Below are 20,486 nucleotides of genomic sequence, written 5' to 3'. Positions count from 1 at the left end.
ATCATTAGTCCAACAGTTGCAAATGTGAGTTTCTATTGGACAAATTCAGGTATCTTTATCCCTGTTCCTTTATGTTTGCTTCAGTTTAAGAAACGTTTTTAACAGAATCGGAGGAATTACTACACCCCTCATAAAACACAAACACGGTTCTCTTTCAAAGCAGCCACATAAAAACAGCAGGATCACTTTCATCATTGTATATATAGTTCCTTCTTGCAACTATCTACCCGCTCTCCTCCCCTCACATTTTCCTTTCGCTGGTGGACTTCAGTGCACAACACATCAGCTGTCTGTGACCAAACCTTCATATCATGACCACTAACCGCTACACACAGCCTATATCGTTGTCATGCCAACATAGCTAGTAGAGCTAATGCGTTAGTAAACCCACTACAATCATGTAGTACAGTGTACAATCAGCAAGCAGTTTAGCAGTTGGCCCAGGTGGCAATAAATTAATAAAGCCTTGACATGGAAGAGTTCCAGTGTTGGATAGCCATAGCCAGCTAACTAACATTGCATCCCTCTCAGTTTGAGCCGAGTGTTTGAGTAGGCGAAACTAGCGAGCTACATTCATTAGCTAAGTGAAAATGAAAGTTTTAAAAAATTACAACCAACTATAGCTATCTATCTCCTTCTTCTCCTTAATTTTGGATTAAATGAATTTGTTAAAAAAGTTTAAACTATTGTCTTTCTCTCTCTTTGAGTCAACTACTCACCACATGTTATGCACTGCAGTGCTAGAGAGCTGTAGCTTATGCTTTCAGTACTAGATTCATTCTCTGAATGGGTGAACTCTGATAATTTGGAGTATGTCCTCTGGAAGTCTATGGAAGGGGGAGAACCATGAGCCTCCTAGGTTTTGTATTGAAGTCAATGTACCCAGAGGAAGACAGAAGCTAGCTGTACTCTGGCTACACCATGGTGCTACCCTACAGAATGCAAGCTGAGGCTACTGCAGACCTTCATAGTGAAACAGTGTGTTTTTAATCAATGATTTGGTGACATTAATATATTTAGTATAGTTGGATCTTAGTATAGTTTTATCTGAACTTTTTTTACACCGAGGAGGATGGTCCTCCCCTTCCTCCTCTGAGGAGCCTCCACTAGTGTGAAGTGCATGTTTATGAGTGACATCTCTCCCTTCCTCCCACTTCTTTACACTCGTGATTCATTCAGACTCACACTGACAGGCTGTACACTTCATTGTTTAAAAAGGAACTAAACCGGAAAACCAAAAACCTGGATGAAAACAGCCTTTGTGGCATTGGTAGAAGTCAATTCTATTCTAGTCCCAAAATTGACTGAAAAGTGAAAACTTTGGTCATCAAGTCAGCATTTTACAATATGAGAATGTCTGAGATTTAGGGGATTGATGATGTCTCTGCTTTCCATGGCATATTTGAGGGTTGGGTTTGATTTCAAGTAATTCCCATAAATTCTCTCTCGGAACGCACACTGACCGTGGTAAAGGTAGTTCGATGTTGGATATCTCTATGTGGCTAATTACTGACCATCAATAAATTATACAATGTACATACAGTACCAGTCAGAAGTTTGGACACACCTATTCATTCAATTCATTCATTTGACTATTTCCTACATTCTAGAATAATAGTGAAGACATCAAAACTATGAAATAACACATGTGTTATAACAATGCAGTAACCAAAAAGTTAACTCTGGGGTGTCAAGATAATCGCATCCAATACATCATCATTTTATATTTCTTAGTATTTCGGAACATTTTCTAGAATTCTTCTTTCCCTGAAAATGTGGAGTAGGTTGTGGAAATCAGTAGGAAATAAATCAAATGTCATCTCTTTTTAGAATACATTTTAAGGCATCAAAATGTGAAGACTGTTCAAGGGGTGTGTAGACTTTCACTAGGCACTGTATTCTCTCCATGATCAAAGCCAAGGACTGAAGCTGTGGGAGGAAGACGGTGATATCGACAGTGAGCCAGACAAACAGACTCGGGGGCAGAACAGAACAGACAATCTAAAGGGAGACTGTTCTTTAATCTCACTGTGCTGTACTTCACCATGCCAAATAAGTGTCCCAAATGGCACCCTATACTACTTTTGACCAGGGCCCATAGGGAATAGGGTGCCATTTGGTACGCAAACCAATTATTCATGCTCCTGGTATTTTTACCCAGTGGAGATGTTATCTCTGAGATAGATCTTTACCTAAATAACCTCTGACACTCCTGAATAAGACATCAAAATATGGAGCAGGAAATGATGGAGCACAGGAAAGGTCTTCAATATCCTTATTTTTAGGATGTAGCAAGTTCCCGACGGACCTTTAAATCGGTCTTTTGAGAACCGATAAGAAGGAGTAATGTCCATAGGTTCAGTGTATCTTCTAGCCTGATTTCCAGTCTGCTCACGCTATCACTGCCAACTCCATGTCACTCATTGTCATGCCAACCATGTATCTTCAGCCAGAGCGTTTACATCAGTCTCTAATAGTGACATTGACTAAATGATGTACAGATGAAGGATCTTAATTTGAGCCAGTTGTCTACATCAACAGGAAATGTGAATCACAGTATTATGTGGATTATAATTAATCAACATTTTTGTCGGGGTTGATCATTTTTTCATAATGGAAAATTAAGTCTGAAACTTCAAAGTGAGAATTATTTCAGAATCCTTTTAAATCTCAAATACACTACAAGTTAAATGTTTTCTTCATTGCGGGAAAGTTCTCCTGCAACAAATGAAGAGACTACATCTGTATATGACAGTAATATGCTCTTATGTGGTGCATCTATTCGTTCACACAGTATGACATCTTTGTTAAGAGCATACGGTCTGTGACCATGATATTAGTGTATTGTAATCATCTTCTGAAGAGGTGTAGATTGAGCTCAGTCCCGGTCACTCGTCCCTTTCCTCTTATTGTAATGAGGCTATTTATATTCACTGTTGTAGTGTGATTGGGTGACTTATCCTCTGCTGAGCCAGTGGAAGGAGTGTAGTGTTTAATACACACACACACACACACACTTACGGACTCTTTATGCTGCTAAATGAAAAGGTTGGAGTGTTTGGATCAGGTTAGGCTCTATCCTAAACTCTGAGTGTGCGAACGCAGTGAGGAATTCATTACCAGAGGCTAGAGATCGCTCCACGCAGGTCGGCGTGCACCTCAAGTAGGGAAAATCCAATTCCCCAGATCGATTCTCCTCCCTTTGTGGCATTGGTGGAGAAATTAGAGCTTGGTGGGTGGGTGGGTGTAACTATGATACATCCGTTGGTTCTGAACCCTCTACTCATAGGAGTGCTAAATCCCACTGAGGCCTGTATTGCCTGCGTGCCAAATAGCACCCCATTCCACTTTATAGTGCAATGTTTTTAAACAGAGCCCTATGGTCCATTTGGGATGCAACCATGGACAAATCATCCCAAAGCCTACTTCGCTCTCTGTCCCTGAGCTCAGGTGACCCTCTCCACTCTTTCTTTTCTCTCAGTCCTCCATTGCTCTCTCCGTCTCCACATTTTCCTCTCCATTTGTTCGGGTGAGTAAAAGGTTGCGTCCATTTCAAAGCTTCTGTCCTTAAAGTCTGCTGTTGGACCTTATCATGGAGACTTCATTGTGAGAGTAAAGTCTTGTGACTAATGTGTGTCCTATTCTATATAATAATCATAATCCATTTCAGCTACAATGGGCTACAAGTCAATTGAAAGAGTGTGTGTGTTTGTGTGTCTGTATGTCTGTTTAGCCATGCTGCTTGTCTCTGCCCATCTGAAGGGGGTGGACACTTCCTCCATTGTTTCACTCCCTATCCTCCACTCCCAAACACCAGCCAATCACCACCAAGGACAAGCCTCTGTCGGGGTCTCAAATGAGAGCCTGTTCCTTACAGGCCCTGGTAAGAAAGTAGTGCACTCCACTATCGAGGGAATATGGTGCCATTTGGGACGAAGACTGTTTTCTCTCTGGTATCAGCAGAGTCCATTATCCACTCATTCTGTTCAAAGGACTAATGGAACTGTTATGGAAAGTGTTCCTCGCCAGCAGCTAAGATTAGGCCATCAACAGCCCGTTGAACGTAAAAACCAAAGGTATTATGTAAACTAATGAGTAACAGATTACTATAACATACTGCCCCAATTATGAATAATAACAAAATAGTGTGATTGAATTTGAACTGTATTCTTAGCTAAGTAGATGCTCCCTTTGATGGAAACTAGAATATAGACAAAGGAAGTTGCAGGTACACCACATATTATCATCTTAAATATATTTTATTTGTTTAAAACTAAGAGAGGGGGTATGTAGTGCATTCAGATGGATCGATTGTATACATGCACAATTCTTTAGAGTGTGTGTGTGATGAGGGAAAGATGAAGAACGTGTATGTGTTTGACCAGTATGAACACTGTTGCTATAAAACACCCAAAAATCACAGTAATTCCAGTAAAGATTGTGTTTGAAAAAACAGAGATAGTGACACACCATCCATCATAGTTTTTTTCCCTTCCATATCATTGTCTTTCAGTATATTCAGTTACATTTCATTTTCTGTCTCCATAGTTTGATGTGTGGTCAAAAAGAAGTTAGACTCTGGGGATGCGTCCCAAATGACACCCTCTTCCCTACATAGTGCATTACTTTTGACCAGAGCCCCCTGGGCCCTGGTCTATTGTGGTTCACTATATAGGGAATAGGGTTCCATTGGGATGCATGCAAAGTCTGGTCATGATGACCTCAGCGGTCAGCATTCATCCTGCGTAATTTGGCTGGCAGGTTGTCCTCTGGTCGGCCCCCTCCTGAGGGCAGAGGGGTGTGGATGCGTGCGGGGACGGGGGCTGGGGTGGGGGGCAGCTGCAGGTCTCCAGTGGACTGGGTCATGGGTTCAAAGCCCACCTTCAAGGCCTTGAGCTGCAGCCGATCTGCAGCCTCTGGGTCGGGGGAGGAGCTCAGACGCTGCAACTTGAGAGGCAGGTCTCCAGTACTGCAGGCCTTCTCAGAGTGCTGGGAGCTCAGCATCAGAACCTTCCTCTGTAGGTCCTCCTTCCCAGAGGAGCTCATCCTCTGAAGCTTACTGGGCAGCCTGGACTGCCCCGCCCGCTCTTCCCGGTCCGTAGTGTTAATGCAGTCCACAGAGAAGACCCGGGCACGTCGGGCGGCACCGTGGCTCTCGCCCAGCGTGGGGGTGGAGAGGGGTGAAGGCAGGGAGGACTTCTCATCGTGCTCCTTGACACTGTACGGTGGGGTGTTGACCTCGAAAGTGCTGTGGAACTGGGAGTAGTCCACCCTGAAGAATCCCTCCTCCAGAGACATGACAGGCAGGAAGCGGTGGCCCCACAACACCTCATCCTCCGTGTACGATGTCCGCGCCTGACACGTCATACCTGAGAGAGCGGTAGAAAGAGAGAGAGAATTAAAAAGTCAAACTCAGCCTCTAGCATTGACTAGGTAGCACAAACACACGTGTTAAATAGCCCTGTAATAACTGTCATTTCTGATAAATATGCTGAAAATACTGTGGAGTTCAGTTACCATCAAACAATAAGACCAAAAATAAATGAAGCAGCAAACAATCGCCCCTGCTTCTCTAATCCTCTGCTTCCATCCCACTTGTTCTTTCTCTTCCGCTCTCATCATGTGTGGAACCAATTCAGTCTTTGAATTGTTGTCTGACAGCATGAGAAAAGAGCAATTGTCCTGACACAGACCTGCTTTGGCACACACCTCCCTCACTCCGGCCATAAAGGGGAGATTTAAATACTGATGCGCCCGTAAATCTAGCCGGAAGACCTTTGCCGTTCCTCTGACGGCGTGTAGAAATGGCCACGGCACTGTTACTCATCGAACCATTTCCACTAATAGGTTTGGCTGAGGCTGTCCCTGAGACAAAACAGCAGAGATATTTCATTCACTGTTCACCTCCCTCTGCCTCTGCAGAGTGTGGGGCCATTGGCTCAAATAAGCTTGATGGAAACAGCTGACTAAAGGACATATTGGCTGCAAGTCTTTCTAGGTTTAGAGTCATAGCTAGATACTTTTCTTTTCTATTTTTATATCTAGCTCTGTCTCAATGAAATCTCATCCTACCAGATTCTACAGCTGTTATTTTGTATCCATGGCAATCACTAGAGGCCAAAGGTGACTCATCCCTTTGATCAGTGTTGTAAGGCATTTAATGATAATTACCTGTTGTTTATTTCTGCTCAGGCTAATAAGGAATCTCCTAACATCACCTTTATCAGATCCATACCTTGATGCTGCAGGAGCCTTGGGTCCTCACCTAACATCACTCCTATCAATGGTACTAATAGCCTTATTCATATCAATTAGTTGAATCTAATCTACCATAAACAAAACATGATAATCCTAAGTAAAGAGCAGTAACATTGGAGCAGAAATTGCAGCATCCATGCAACAATAAAAATAAAACATGTAGCACCTGTAGCCGAGGAAAGGTTAGTCTGGTATTTCTGTTTGCATGATGTCCTATATGAAAAGGTCCCTATACCAGTGGTTGGTTACATTACATCCTGGTCCTATTTAAAAAAGGTATCTAGTGTCACGCCCTGGTCAAAGTATTTTGTGTTTATCTTTATGTATTTGGTCAGGCCAGGGTGTGGCATGGGGTTTTTGTAATTGTGGTGTGTTTGTCTTGGGGTTTTGGTGGTGGTATTGGGATTGTTGCTAGTAGGGTTATCTAGCAAAGTCTATGGCTGTCTGGAGTGGTTCTCAATTCGAGGCAGGTGTTTATCGTTGTCTCTGATTGGGAACCATATTTAGGCAGCCATATTCTTTGAGTTTGTCGTGGGTGATTGTCCTTAGTGTCTTACTTGTACTCTCTGTTAGTTTGCACTAGATAGGCTGTTTTCGGTTTTCATTACGTTTATTTGTTTTGTAGTGTTGATTGTTTAGTCGTGTTTACGTTTTGTTTAATAAATATGGATCGCAATCGACACGCTGCAGTTTGGTCCGACTCTCCTTCATCACCACTAGAAAACCGTAACATCTAGGAGTCAGATAATGACCGGAGCATCATCCTGAGCACAGCCTTCTCTGGGTTCCTCATTAATAATTGTATTGGCGACGTCGTCCCAAAAGTGACCGTACGTACATATCCCAACCAGAAGCCATGGATTACAGGCAACATCTGCACTGAGCTAAAGGATAGAGCTTCTGCATTCAAGGAGCAGGACATTAACCCAGACTCTAATATCAAAATCCCATTACGCCCTCCGACGAACCATTTAACAGGCAAATTGTCAATACAAGACTAAAATCGCAACCTATTACATCGGCTCTGACGCTTGTCGGATGTGACAGGGCTTGCAAACTATCACAGATTATGAAGGGAAACTCAGCCACGAGCTGCCCAGAGACACGAGCCTACCAGACGCGCTAAATGTCTTCTATGCTCACTTCGAGGCAAGCAACACTGAACCATGTGTGAGAGAACCAGCTGTTCTGGAGGACTGTGTGATCAAACTCTCCTTAGCTGATTTCAGAAAGACCTTTAAAGAGGTTAACATTCACAGGGCCAGATGGATTACCAGGAGGCATACTCCGAGAATACGCTGACCAGCTGGCAAGTGTCTTCACTGACATTTTCAACCACTCCCTGACTCAGTCTGGAATAGCTACATGTTTCAAGTAGATAACCATAGTCCCTGTGCCCAAAAATACCCAGGTAAACTTTAGCAATAACTATCGCCCCGTAGCACTCACATCTGTAGTCATGAAATGCTTTGAAAGGCTGGTCATCATCCCAGACACCCTGAACCCACTCCAATTCACATACTCTCCCCCCAGATCCCAGAATCCCAATCTCTATTAACCTCCACACTGCCCTTTCCCACTTGGACAAAAGGAGCACCTACAGTTGAAGTTTACATAAATTAAGGTTGGAGTCATTAAAACTCATTTTTCAACCACTCCACAAATTTCTTGTAAACAAACTATAGTTGTGGCAAGTCGGTTAGGACATCTGTGTGCATGACACAAGTAATTTTCCTACAATTGTTTACAGACAGATTATTACACTAAGTTGACTGTGCCTTTAAACAGCTTGGCAAATTCCAGAAAATTATGTCATGGCTTTAGAAGCTTCTGATAGACTAATTGACATTATTTGAGTCAATTGAAGGTGTACCTGTGGATGTATTTCAAGGCCTACCTTCAAACTCAGTGCCTCTTTGCTTGACATCATGGGAAAATAAAACAAATCAGCCAAGACCTCAGAAATTAAATTGTAGACCTCCACAAGTCTGGTTCATTCTTGGGAGTAATTTCTAAACACCTGAAGGTACCACGTTCATCTGTACAAACAATAGTACGCAAGTATAAACACCATGGGACCAAGCAGCCTTCATACCGCTCAGGAATGAGATGCGTTCTGTCTCCTAGAGATGAATGTACTTTGGTGCGAAAAGTGCAAATCAATCCCAGAACAACAGCAAAGGACCTTGTGAAGATGCTTGAGGAAACATGTACAAAAGTATCTATATCCACAGTAAAAAAAAGTCCTATATCAACATAACCTGAAAGGCCGCTCAGCAAGGAATATGCCACTGCTCCAAAACCGCCATAAAAAAGCCAGACCACGATTTGCAACTGCACATGGGGACAAAGATCGTACTTTTTGGAGAAATGTCCTCTGGTCTGATGAAATAAAAATAGAACTGTTTGGCCATAATGACAATCGTTATGTATGGAGGAAAACGGGGGAGGCCTGCAAGCCAAAGAACACAATCCCAACTGTGAAGCATGGGGGTGGCAGCATCATGTTGTGGGGGGTGCTTTGCTGCAGGAGGGGCTGGTGCACTTCACAAAATAGATGGCATCATAAGGTAGGAAAATTATGTGGATATATTGAAGCAAAATCTCAACACATCAGCAAGGAAGTTAAAGCTTGGTCGCAAATGGGTCTTCCAATTGGACAATGACCCCAAGCATACTTCTAAAGTTGTGATATTGGAGTGGCCATCACAAAGCCCTGACCTCAATCCTATAGAAAATGTGTGGGCAGAACTGAAAAAGCGTGTGCGAGCAAGGAGGCCTACAAACCTGACTCTGTCAGGAGGAATGGGCCAAAATTCACCCAACTTAACGTGGGAAGCTTGTGGAGGGCTACACGAAACATTTGGCCCAAGTTAAACAATTGAAAGGCAATGCTACCAAATACTAATTGAATGTATGTAAACTTCTGACCCACTGGGAATGTGATGAAAGAAAGAAATAGGAGAAACTCCCCAAATTCAGGTGTGCCAAGCTTGCTTCAACAAAGTGCTGAGTAAAGTGTCTGAATACTTATGTAAATGTGATATTAATAAATTAGAAAACAATTCTACCTGTATATAGCCATGTTATTTTCTACTCCCTATCATTTGCCATGTCATTTCTACTCTTTTTTTCCCCGTTATCTACTGTGTATTATTTTGATCTTATCTTTAACTCTGCATTGTTGGAAAATGACCCATAAGTAAGCATTTCACTGTTAGTCTACACCTGTTATCTGTGAAGCATGTGACAAATACAATTGTAAAATGATTTCCTTGACAATTATATCTGTATCGAGGGCCCTCACTTATCAATAAGCACTTATGAGCACTGTATTACTCTATTAAACAGAGCTGGCTGACTGCAGAAAGAGAAACTGATCCTTTCCCTGACATTTGACTGACACTGTCACGCCCTGACCATAGAGAGCCCTCGGTTCTCTATGGTGTTTAGGTCCGAGCGTGACTAGGGGGGTTATCTAGTTTCTAGGTTGGTGGTTTGTGTGGTTCCCAATTAGAAGCAGCTGGTAATCGTTGCCTCTGATTGGGGATCATATTTAGGTAGGCTTTTTCCCTACCTGCATTTGTGGGATATTGTTTTGTGTTTGTGCATGTGCACCACGTAGTTACGTTTTAGTTGTTTGTTTATTGATATATTTTGTTTTGTTAGTTTCTCTTTGAATGAAATATGTGGAACTCAACATCCGCTGCGCCTTGGTCCACTCATTTCCAAGATAGTGACAGACACAGTAATATCACTACCAAGGGGTTATCACAACCTAAGCCTAAGCTTATACACAAACCCTTGACTATCCTCAACCCAAAGCTGAAATTAATTCAAGTTTTTTTTATATTCCTGCATATAGAATTTGGTGATAATTCGCTCTAATTTGCCCATTGATGGCGTTGCAACAGGAAATGTCAGGGCCCAGCGTTCCTGCCAGTTCGCCCCATCATCATCGAAGTGTCGTGCGTTACACTGACAGTCAGTTTTGTGGGTCTTGAATGAAAATCAAAGCGGCTGAGCAAGTGAGCAAACAGCTGGTGGATAGAGAGAGAGACGTGTCCCTGGAGAGAGCTTTATGTAAAGCCTCCACTGGCACTCCTCAAGTGGAGCATTTCCATAATACAATGCCTCTTCTTCTCCTAGCCTCTTTTTAATCCTACTACTGGCTCTCTGCATCTAACACACACACACACACACACACACACACACACACACACACACCTGTCAGAAAGCTGTGACAACTAGGCCTACGTAACATACATCTCTATTGGAACAGGAGCTGATGCACAATCGTAGTGGTAGTAGAGAGACCTCATAACCATCCAGTCAAACACCAGAAGGATGCAAAGGCTGTCCGTTGTTGACAGAAGGTTTCTCAAATGGCAGGACAATGCGCTGTCTGTCTCTCAGTGGATGATATGGATTTATTTCTCTGGGGAGTAAGGGATGTACACTGTGCACGGAACCACACAGGTGACTCCAAGGCCAACTCATTCATACAGATCAGACCCCCCACTCATGAGAGAGAATGAGAGAGAGAGAGAATGAGAGAGAGAGAGAGAGAGAGAGAGAGAGAGAGAGAGAGAGAGAGAGAGAGAGAGAGAGAGAGAGAGAGAGAGAGAGAGAGAGAGAGAGAGAGAGAGAGAGAGAGAGAGAGAGAGAGAGAGAGAGAGAGAGAGAGAGAGAGAGAGAGAGAGAGAGAGAGAGAGAGAGAGAGAGAGAGAGAGAGAGAGAGAAGGGGCTAAACGGTTGGCTGCAGCCTGCCTTAATGACATTATCAACAGAGCACAGACCGTGCTCCCTGCCTGCTCATCCCACCCTCCTCCTCTAAGCCCAGGACAATGAGAAGGGAGGAGGGGAGAAGAACAGAGGATAGATGAAAGGAAAAAGAAAAGGGAGCAGAGAAATAAATAAATGATGCCAGAGAAGACAGACTTTGTTATTTATGTATGAGTATTAGGATGAGGCATCGTATTGTTTGATGTAGAAGACAGAAAAACACTTTTGTTGCCGTAGGCGACCCAGCACACCTGCAGCCTGCCTGTAGTTCAGTACAGCTGTTGTGTTCAACGTCTCTTACTGTTTCAGAATGATCCCAGAATTAATCCTGCATTCTGCCCAGTGAGAAATATAGCAAAGCTTCAACTGAACCCCCCCATCTTATTTATCTAAGTGACATTCGCATCTATGACCCTATCTATTATACATGGGGTAGGGATAAAAACCATCCCGCATGTAAAAAAAAAAGAAGCCCTTCCCTGGTGCTGTCCTCAATACCCAACGTCCACCTCTCCACTGCTCGCTCTGTTTACCACTGAACGCCTCCTGATATCTGCTACATTCTTACAGGGCTTTGGAGATTCAGAGAGATGTGTCAGTCTGACTCTATCTCCAGAATCTGGATGGAGATATTGCATGGGAATATGTGGCAGGTTGACATGAGGAAGTAAGACTGATGAGCATATAAGAATACAGTTTAATTCGAGTTCAGATAATGGAGGAGAGAGAGAGGAATAACAGAATTGCAAGCTAAATGGTGGAGATAGGGAAAGAGCAACCCACCGAATGGAAAGAGATTACAGTCGGGGTGAAGGAAGAAAAGGACTAATTAAAGGCCCAGTGTTTTGTATCATATTGTACAACAGCTGATGAAACTACCACTGTAAATACGTGACATTTTTTTTATCAGTGTTATTTCCTGATAGTTGCTGTTGTGTTCGTTTCATGTTAATTAATTCTGTGTTCCCGGTCCAAAATGACCGCCATTATAGCTGATTATTAATCCATAATAATACATATATTATTACCTAATGTTGTTTTAGATCTTTTTATCAACTTAAGTTCTTGTGAACATTACAAGTTTGGAACTTCTATTTGCTATTTATGGCCTGTAGGCCTCATTAATCTGAGCTCGGAACAACTTGTTTTTGAGTTTAAAAAAGCGTAATGTATCAATTATTTTGACTATAACAAATACTCATATTAAATATATTGTGCTATTTATCACAGACTACTTTGTGTCAAAGTTTAACAGACTCTCTCCTCCTCACCAGTTTCATGATCAAAGATATGATCAAGAGTCTCACATACAGTATATCGTTTGGTCATTGTGCTGCCACAGAACGAATTGTGAGCAAGGCCTCAAAAAAGATTCATATACCAGAGGTATATATTATTGAAACAATGTTGCGATTGCTTGTGAGAAGGCCAACAGGTGTGGTTCCCGTGGGGGAAAGATTCTATTGGGGAAAGGTTCCCGTGGGGGTTGCCATGGAAGCCAAGAAAGGGAGTGAGGTGTGCGTGTGTGTGCTCAAACCCACACGCATGTGGGGGTCTGGGAGAGGAAGTGTGTCCATCTGATGAATGGGCATGTGTCTGAACTCAATATTATACACTAATTGTAGTCTCACCCATTCATTTCTAATGACTGCTCATTTTTGACCAGGAACACCACAGGTACATAAGTTAAATAGCATTTTATGGAAATCATCCAAAAGTATTTAGTGTGTTCAGATGCCCTGTGTGGACAAAGTCATGGAACCTTATGACAATCAGATTAAATGAACTACATTTTTCAGAGAGAAAACTTGTAAATCGGTCTAATTCGACCACAGCAGGAGGGTTAAAATACAATCTACACGCGACCTTCTAATCCGCAGGTTTGAATGGGCGGGAGTTTTGGCTTTCCATTGTGAAACTTTCTTGTGAAACAGTTTTTTGCCCCAAAAATGTTTATGCCAATTTGAATGGAAATCTATTACAGTAAGGTACTTAATTGTTACCCAGAAATAAAATGGCTGCATTGGGCCTTTGAAAAGGAGCAGCCTCTTTAGGAAGAAGAGAGTAAGGGGTTAAAAGGAGGAGAAAGGGTAGTGAAAGAATAATCAATTAATAACGAGGAGAGAAGGGTAGGAAGAAGAGAGTAAAGGGTTAACAGGAGGAGAGAGGGTCGTGGTTCTTCACCTGTGGTCTCAACGATGCCCTCCAGGATGACAACAATCTCAAACTGCTCGTTCATGAGGGATCGCTGGGACAGGTCAAAGAAAGGACTCTTAGGATTGATCTCATGGCAGATGGTGAGAGGTGACACTAGGAAGAGCTGGTCCGCACCCGTCCCAAAACCCACATCCAGCTCACACTGGTCCAGGGGTAGGAACTCTCCCTCCGGGGTCTGACGAGACTGGGAGAGAGGGAGGGGGAGGAGAGAAAGGAGAAATAGGAGAGAGAGAGAGATTTTTTTTAAATTACTTTAAACTGTAGACTTGCATTTTTCCACTCTACCATGGCTTCTGTTAGAGTCACTTTGCAGTGCTACCAAGATGATTGTAGATAACAGTGTGACTGGAGCAGAGAAGCCTGGAGCCTATCAATCTTCTCTACACCACCACATGCTGTTTGTCTTGTTGTTAATTTCCTATTTTCTTCCCTTCAGGAGGTGGGTGAGTGGACAGCACATAAAGCAGAACAAAGTAGGCAGGCAAAAGTAATATAGGAACATTTCAGGACATGGGGGCCATATATCGATATATATGATAGAACCTTCATGTTTCAGGTGCCATGGCCTTCAGCACGATGTACCTATTTTCTCTTATCGCCCAGCACACCATCCCATCCCCCTCGCCTTATCTACAACCCAGGGAAGCACTACACATCTGTGCAAGGAAACAACCACCAAACTCTGCTAGTTTCACCGCTCTCCAAGGTGAGACACACACACACATAAATGCAAACTCTGTCTTTCTCTCCTTCCCCGTACCACGTGGGAGCGCCCGACGGCATTCCTTCCTCTGAATATTCAAGGCTGAAGGTCGAGTCATGCATCCTCCGAAACATGACCCGCCAAACTCCACTTCTTAACACCCGCACACTTAACCCGCAGGCCAGCTGCACCAATGTGTCAGAGGAAACACCGTTCAACTGACAACCATCCTCAGCCTGCAGGTGCCCAGCCCGCCACAAGGAGTCGCTAGAGCACGATGAGACAAGTAAAACCCCCCGGCCAAACCCTCACCTAACCCGGACGACGCTTGGCCAATTGTGCACCGCCCTATGGGACTCCCAGTCACGGCTGGTTGTGACACAGCCTGAGATAGAGCCCGGGTCGGTAGCAAGCCTAGCCCTTCATATTCATTTGCAGTGGGCCTGTCGAGGATTAGATGAGGAGGTGGTGAGAAAACCCTGTTTAGACAGACCCAACCTATGGCTTGCTAACTGGTGCGGAAGCATTTCATTGCCCAGCTGGGCTCTCAGCTGTCTGAGCTAAGCTGAACTGGGCTCTTCTCTTTAACTCTCTCTGTCTCTTTCGTTCTCTCTCACTCGTTCTGAAGCCCTCTCTAATAGTTCTCTCTCTGTGTCTCCCTCCGCTCCCCTCTCTTTTCCTTACACCACTCTCTGTATCTCGCTGTAAGTCTGTGCACAATGCACCTGCTGGGATTTTCCGTGAGGCAAATAAGAGGGTTAATGAACGTGAATGGGCCAATCAGCAGAAACAATAACAAAGCCGGCTCCCCACCACTGTTTCTGTAAAAACTGAGGGATTGGGCTGGATTCACTCTCAAATTCATAGACAGAGCAATTGATGGCCATCCATGATATTAAAATTATAGTTTTAACCCATTTTTGAGACTATACAATGTTTGTTTACATTTATTTGGTTGGCATACATTGGAGTAAAACAAGCTTATATTTTAGGTTCTGATGGTGTACGGCAGTTAAACTAAGCTCATAGGTTATATTCTTCAAGAATCAAGAATCAATTTATGTCCACAAATGGATGTAGCAACGGCTGATTGGCCATTTGAGACATGCTTTTTGTCAGAAATTGAGGTTTTGTGGTTCAAATTGAAGGACAACTGAGTGTGGAGAGTCACAGAATTGTTTCTATTCCCACTGTTTTGGAGTGTTGTTATTCACATTGAAGAACACAATCGTAATTTTCTTTTATGTTTTTCATTTTTCTTAAACTTTCTTTCTCTCTCTGTACAGTAAGTCTCCAAAACGGAGGTAATGATTCTTACTGCAGTTTTCTCATCTCTGTTTCTTATCTCAGCCTTCCTGATAATTGGGATGATGTGTCAGCCTCACCGACTACACACACCTCACCTCTAACTCTTTTCTACCGCACACACACACACACACACACACACACACACACACACACACACACACACACACACGAGTCCCACTCCTCCACTCAACACATCAACACACTGCTGTTGCTGTTTTAGGATCCTCTTATCCTGCCTTCAACCCCTGCTATATGAATCTCAAGAGCATTTCCAGTACTTCCAGACCAAACCATAGAACCTGTAATGGGCAGTAATATTTGACGTGTATGTACAGTATATTATATATACCTCACTTCTAGTCCTTGGGCCCATGACATCAGGGGTTTCTTACATGGGAGCATTGTCAATGTGCTTTTGACATGCCAATGTCCCTAAGTACAAATTCCTTAAACTAAGTTCAATAAAACATCATTTTTTGTGAACGGCAGAAAGATTACATCAGTTATTATCTTTTTATTTAACCTTTATTTAACTAGGCAAGTCAGTTAAGAACAAATTCTTATTTACAATGACAGCCTACCCCGGCCAAACCCTAACCCGGACGACGCTGGACCAATTGTGCGCCTGTCTATGGGACTCCCAATCACGGCCGGTTGTGACACAGCCTGGAAACAAACCAGGATCTGAAGTGACGCCTCTAGCACTGAGATGCAGTGCCTTAGACCGCTGTGTCACTCGGGAGCCCCAATCAGTTCTCAACATTTGATGAAGCATTAATACAGTCAAGAGTTACTAGTCCCTGTTTGACTTTGCATGTTGTCAGATTGGTTGGTCTGGTCAATGGTATCCTTAAAGTTTATCAAGAATTAATCAGATGGATATAAAAGGAAATGAAAGGCCATTAAATGCATACAGTGCATTCGGAAAGTATTCAGATGCCTTGACCTTTTCCCCTTATTTTAAAATGCATTAAATAACATTTTTCCTCGTGAATCTCCAACAATAACCCACAATGACAAAGCAAAAACGTTTTTTTAGAATTCCCCAAGAACAGTGGCCTCCATCATTCTTAAATGGAAGAAGTTTGGAACCACCAAGCCTTTTCATAGAGCTGGCCGCCCATCCAAACTGAGTAATCGGGGGAGAAGGGCCTTGATCAGGGAGGTGACCAAGAGACAGATGGTTACTCTAACAGAGCTCCAGAGTTCCTCTATGAAGATGGGAGACACTTCCAGAAGGACATCCATCTCTGCAGCATTCCAACAATCAGGCCTTTATGCTAGAGTGGCCAGATGGAAGCCACTCCTCAGTAAAAGGCACATGACAGCCCACTTGGAGTTTGCCAAAGGGCACCTAAAGGACTCTCAGACCATGAGAAACAAGATTCTCTGATCTGATGAAACCAAGATTGAACTTTTTGGCCTGAATGCCAAGTGTCACGTCTGGAGGAAACCTGGCACCATCCCTACGGTGGAGCATGGTGGTGGCAGCATCATGCTGTGGGAATGTTTTTTAGCGGCAGGGACAGGGAGACTAGTCAGGATCGAGGGAAAGATGAATGGAGCGAAGTACAGAGAGATCCTTGATGAGAACCTTCTCTAGAGCCCTCAGGACCTCAAATTTGGGCTAAGGTTTACCTTCCAACAGGGCAACGACCCTAAGCACACAGCCAAGACAACGCAGGAGTGGCTTCAGGACAAGTCTCTGAATGTCCTTGAGTGGCCAAGCCAGAGCCCGGACTTGAACCCGATCCAGACGTGACTCTCAGTGTTTTATTTTTTATACATTTGCAACATTTCTAAAAAACAGTTTTTGCTTTGTCATTATGGGGTATTGTGTGTAGATTGATGAAGGGGGGAAGTATTTAATCCCCCTTTTAATATGGCTGTAACGTAACAAAATGTGGAAAAGGTCAAGGGGTCTGAATACTTTCCGAATGCACTGTAATTAAAGTTACACTATTACAGAACAATCAATTGAAAAAGCCTCTCCCCCAGGCCTCCCGAGTGGCGCTGCAGTCTTGAGGCGTCACTACCGACCCGGGTTCTATCCCATGCTGTGACACAAAACGGCCGTAACTGGGAGTCCCATAGGGCGGCGCATAATTGGCCCAGTGTCGTCCGGGTTAGGGGAGGGTTTGGCAGGGGGTGCTTTACTTGGCTCATCACGCTCTAGCGACTCCTTGTGGCGGGCTGGGCGCCTGCAGGCTGACTTCAGTTGTCAGTTGAATGGTGTTTCCTCCAACATATTGGTGAAGCTGGCTTGTGGGTTAAGTGGGCGGGTGTTAAGAAGCGGAGTTTGGTGGGTCATGTTTCGGAGGACGCATGACTCGACCTTTGCCTCTCCCGAGCCCGTTGGGGAATTGCAGCGATGAGACAAGTAATTGGATCACAATTGGATATCACGAAATTGGGGAGAAAAAGGGGTTTTAAAATAAATTAAAAACTCTCCCCTCTGGGAGGAAGTTTGCCTTAAAAATATGAAAACCATATTCATGAAAACAAATCACCCCAAGATCAATAAAGAAGCATGTCAAAAACAAAAAGCAATAAAATGTTCTGTAAAACAGTTGGATAACAACAAAGTTATTAATACAAGCCTATGTCTAGTAAGATTTAGCATCAATCAATATTCTAATTTAAAAAACAAATGTATTTGGTTGCTGATGTTCTCTGCCAACAGGTAATAAAAGCAATTTCGAACTGGTTTCTCAACCACCAGAGGGTTTTCAAAGTAAATGTGTTGAAATGTTTTTTTCTCCCAATCAGGAAGTAGAGATTTACCTGCATCTTTAAACATTTAATAATTGGTATGTGACTAACTCCGTGTTCTGTCTTTGGAGACAGAGTTGTCGTATGTAACAAAATGTATTTCCAACCTGACAAAATCACATTCAAATATTAATTTTAAAACTATGCTATCTTTAGCAAGTCACCTATCAAAATTCAAAATACAACTTGGGAGTGAGATCCAAAGCTCACCCACTGCTTGTGCAAATCAAATATGAATAATTTGATTTGTAAACCCAATCTGAGCCCCCTCTTGAAAACACACACATCCATAGAGATGGGTGTGGTCAACAGGAAGATTTGACCATGCGTCCACATTAACATTAATCTGATCCCTTGCAAACCAACATAAGCCATTTTGTCTTGCATTGTGTGTGACAACAAAGGGAGAACAGTTAAATGTAATGTGGTCACCACACAAGATTCAAATTGTTTCGGGATAACCTAAAACAAGACAAGTTAGCTGTGTGTTAGTAAGCCTGTCAGTATAATTGTCGAGTAAAACATTGGGTTATTCTCCAGACAGGACAGAAACAGTAAGACATGGAACATACAGTTGAAGTCGGAAGTTTACATACACTTAGGTTGGAGTCATTAAAACTGTCACGTTCTGACCTTTATTTCCTTTGTTTTGTATTTAGTTAGTATGGTCAGGGCGTGAGTTGGGTGGGCAGTCTGTTTGTTTTTCTATGATTTGGGTATTTCTATGTTTCGGCCTAGTATGGTTCTCAATCAGAGGCAGGTGTCATTAGTTGTCTCTGATTGAGAATCATACTTAGGTAGCCTGGGTTTCACTGTGTGTTTGTGGGTGATTGTCCCTGTCTTTGTGTTTTGCACCAGATAGGACTGTTTAGGTTTTCACACGGTTCTTGTTTTTGTAATGAGTTGTTCATGTGCACGTTTACGTATTAAAAGAACCATGGACACTTACCACGCCGCATATTGGTCCTCTGATCCTTTTCGCCTCTCCTCTTCGGAAGAAGAGGAGGAACTCCTTGACAAAAACTCGTTGTTCAACCACTCCACAGATTTCTTGTGAACAAATTATAGTTTTGGCAAGTCGGTTAGGACATCTACTGTGTGCATGACAACAAGTAATTTTCAAACAAATGTTTACAGACAGATTATTTCACTTATAATTCACTGTATCACAATTCCAATGGGTCAGAAGTTTACATATACTACGTTGACTGTGCCTTTAAACAGCTTGGAAAATTCCAGAAAATTATGTCATGGCTTTAAAAGATTCTGATAGGCTAATTGACATCATTTGAGTCAATTGGAGGTGTACCTGTGGATGTATTTCAAGGCCTACCTTCAAACTCAGTGCCTCTTCACTTGACATACTGGGAAAATCAAAAGAATTCAGCCAAGACCTCATAAAAAGTTTTTTAGACCTCCACAAGTCTGGTTCATCCTTGGGAGAAATTTCCAAATGCCAGAAGGTACCACGTTCATCTGTACAAACAATAGTACGCAAATAGAAACACCATGGGACCACGCAGCCATCATACCGCTCAGGACGGAGATGCGTTCTGTCTCCTAGAGATGAACGTACTTTGGTGAGAAAAGTGCAAATCAATCCCAGAACAGCAGCAAAGGACCTTGTGAAGATGCTGGAGGAAACATGTACAAAGTATCTATATCCACAGTAAAACGAGTCCTATATCGAAGCCACTGCTCCAAAACAACCATAAAAAAGCCAGACTACGGTTTGCAACTGCACACAAACACTGTCACCACTGATAAATCCACCATAATTGAGAATTTCAATAAGCATTTTTCTACGGCTGGCCATGCTTTCCACCTGGCTACTCCTACCCCGGTCAACAGCACTGCACCCCCAACAGCAACTCGCCCAAGCCTTCCCCATTTCTCCTTCTCCCAAATCCATTTTGCTGATGTTCTGAAAGAGCTGCAAAATCTGGACCCCTACAAATCAGCCGGGCTAGACAATCTGGACCCTTTCTTTCTAAAATTATCTGCCGAAATTGTTGCCACCCCTATTACTAGCCTGTTCAACCTCTCTTTCGTGTCGTCTGAGATTCCCAAAGATTGGAAAGCAGCTGCGGTCATCCCCCTCTTCAAAGGGTGGGACACTCTTGACCCAAACTGCTACAGACCTATATCTATCCTACCATGCCTTTCTAAGGTCTTCGAAAGCCAAGTCAACAAACAGATTACCGACCATTTCGAATCTCACCATACCTTCTCTGCTATGCAATCTGGTTTCAGAGCTGGTCATGGGTGCACCTCAGCCACGCTCAAGGTCCTAAACGATATCTTAACTGCCATCGATAAGAAACATTACTGTGCAGCCGTATTCATTGATCTGGCCAAGGCTTTCAACTCTGTCAATCACCACATCCTCATCGGCAGACTCGACAGCCTTGGTTTCTCAAATGATTGCCTTGCCTGGTTCACC

The 20,486-nt window shown here is 43.1% G+C and overlaps 1 protein-coding gene across 1 annotated transcript in view; it reads right to left on the bottom strand.

The window, feature by feature from the left end:
• Positions 1 to 4,240: 4,240 nt before the first annotated feature.
• The window catches only part of LOC109898373 (G protein-activated inward rectifier potassium channel 1), a 43,772-nt gene continuing 27,526 nt past the window's right edge, over positions 4,241 to 20,486 (bottom strand). The window contains exons 2-3 of the mRNA XM_020493332.2: positions 13,228 to 13,444; positions 4,241 to 5,369 (exon numbers count right to left, since the gene is read on the bottom strand). Of these exons, the coding sequence (XP_020348921.1) occupies positions 4,723 to 5,369; positions 13,228 to 13,444 (864 nt within the window). The 3' untranslated portion in view covers positions 4,241 to 4,722. The remainder of the gene's footprint in view (positions 5,370 to 13,227; positions 13,445 to 20,486) is intronic.

Source organism: Oncorhynchus kisutch, linkage group LG10 (assembly GCF_002021735.2).
Source record: "Oncorhynchus kisutch isolate 150728-3 linkage group LG10, Okis_V2, whole genome shotgun sequence".
Classification (NCBI taxonomy): Eukaryota; Metazoa; Chordata; class Actinopteri; order Salmoniformes; family Salmonidae; genus Oncorhynchus; species Oncorhynchus kisutch.
The sequence above is the reverse complement of the archived record's forward strand: the minus strand, read 5'-3'. Positions and strand labels throughout refer to the sequence as shown.